Source organism: Bactrocera latifrons, unplaced genomic scaffold (assembly GCF_001853355.1).
Source record: "Bactrocera latifrons isolate USDA-ARS-PBARC rearing strain unplaced genomic scaffold, ASM185335v1 scaffold_1607, whole genome shotgun sequence".
NCBI classification, from domain to species: domain Eukaryota; kingdom Metazoa; phylum Arthropoda; class Insecta; order Diptera; family Tephritidae; genus Bactrocera; species Bactrocera latifrons.
The window spans coordinates 5,147-7,010 of NW_017535083.1; the positions used below are offsets into that span (position 1 = coordinate 5,147).

The 1,864-nt window shown below is 35.0% G+C and overlaps 2 protein-coding genes across 2 annotated transcripts in view; one reads left to right on the forward strand and one right to left on the reverse strand.

The window, feature by feature from the left end:
- The window catches only part of LOC108966476, a gene marked incomplete in the record, with an annotated part of 1,155 nt that extends 1,055 nt beyond the window's left edge, over window positions 1–100 (reverse strand). The window contains 1 exon segment of the mRNA XM_018929406.1: window positions 1–100. Coding sequence (XP_018784951.1) covers window positions 1–29 — 29 coding nt within the window.
- Window positions 101–731: 631 nt separating this feature from the next.
- Window positions 732–1,864, forward strand: part of LOC108966475 (lachesin-like) — a gene marked incomplete at its 3' end in the record, with an annotated part of 7,797 nt that continues 6,664 nt past the window's right edge. The window contains exon 1 of the mRNA XM_018929405.1: window positions 732–867. Within this exon, the coding sequence (XP_018784950.1) occupies window positions 732–867 (136 nt within the window). The remainder of the gene's footprint in view (window positions 868–1,864) is intronic.

Sequence of the window (1,864 nt, forward strand, 5' to 3'; positions counted from 1 at the left end):
CTTTCCACAGGTTGATGATGTTCGTCCATTTTGAGTAAGCGTGGGGTTCAGAAAAAATTATTCAAAATTTTACTYTTCTGACACCAATTTGGTGGTGATGCGGTACTTAGCGAGTCGTTGTTAACACTTCGATGGTCGCTGACTCTAACATTCTTACATTCGTTAAGTTTTAGGATAAATGACACAAAATGGCAACTTAAGAAGTAGGTACGAATAACTATTATGTACAGTACAAACAAAAATTAGGAGTTCTTATTATAATTAGTGTAGAGTGGCGATCTCCACATATACATGTATGTACATGACAACTCTACGCAGTACTAACCAACAAAAAGTTCAACTATTAAACTAAAGGTAAACAAACAATTTTCACATGAATTTTCTTCTCTCTTTTCTTTTCCTTTCTTACTGATACTAACTACGCATACMATTGCACACATTCACATGTGTCTGACGTCCTGTGGAACATCGAGAAAAATTCAACACAACCACTTGCACGGAAAAATAAACAAACCGGCAAATGCAATTTAACAAAACCAAACTAATGACCGAACGTGCATATGAATGCGTGCGTCTTGCGGCCTATGTACTATCTGCTAATATGAAAATGAATGGSTTGTTTYGAACCCAAACACACACCTTCGGGTTCCATCGCCTAGATTGCGTGGTTACGCGTCGACACACAAACAATACTGACGATACAAAATCACATTATAACGAAAAACAACCGAATGAGCATAACCCATGCTGAGAACCGTGCTTGGATATTGAGAATACGTGATGTTAAGGAAGCGGAYAAAGGCTGGTATATGTGTCAGATCAATACGGATCCGATGAAGAGTCAAGTTGGTTACCTGGATGTTGTGGGTGAGTACGACAAACTGATGATGTGAGGCAGACATGTCCATAAATTATACTATCAATATTCCTTAAAGTWAATTTAAGTTAATGGAATATGTACATTAAGGTGTATCATTTAAAAATTTACTTTTATRTTTACTTTACACATGAAACTTTTCTTAATCTTAGCTTTAACTTTAAGTACTTCTTTTATAATTTCTCACCTTTTTCACACACTTTGAGGGAAGAGCAGGTTTTAACAAAAAATTTGCAAGACAAAAATTGTTTGAAATAAAATTTTAAATTATTAATTTAATATCCTTACAGGATATYTAAATAAACTCCAATATCACTATATGAACCTTAGATTAGTTGAGGAGCAATTTTAACTACAATGATTAGGTTAAGTCAGTTTAAGTCATAGCCTTGATCGTCGTGCAAAAGATAGCACTAGACTTCACTTTTATAGCGGTGAATTTCGGTTTTTTCTATTGGTTGACCTAAAAGAAACCATTGATTTTGCATACAAATGGCGTTAACAATTTTTTGAACGGCTTGTGACTCTATTATTGCATTTTTGCTTTTRTCAAATATCAGCTRGTACTTTTACCTTGCCTTAGAAAAAAAGTGCGCATAATTTTATTTATATTTGTTTGTTTGGCGACAATTTTAATATGGAGCCCCCAAAGGAGCATTTTCGTCATATTTTACTTTATTATTTCCGTAAAGGAAAAAATRCAGCTCAGGTTGCTAAAGTGTTACGTGATGTGTATGGTGACAAAGCCTTAAAAGAAAAACAGTGTCAAAGGTAGTTTTTCCGTCTGGGAGATTTTTCACTCAAAGACTAGCCACGTTCAGGTCCGCCAAGTGCAGTTGATGATGACGTCATCAAGGCTTTAATCGAATCGGATCGTCATGTAACTGCGCGTGAAATTGGAGTTAAATATACCACAATCAACTATACATGATCATATACGACGTCTTGAGATGGTAAAAAAACTTGATATTTGGGTACCACATGAAT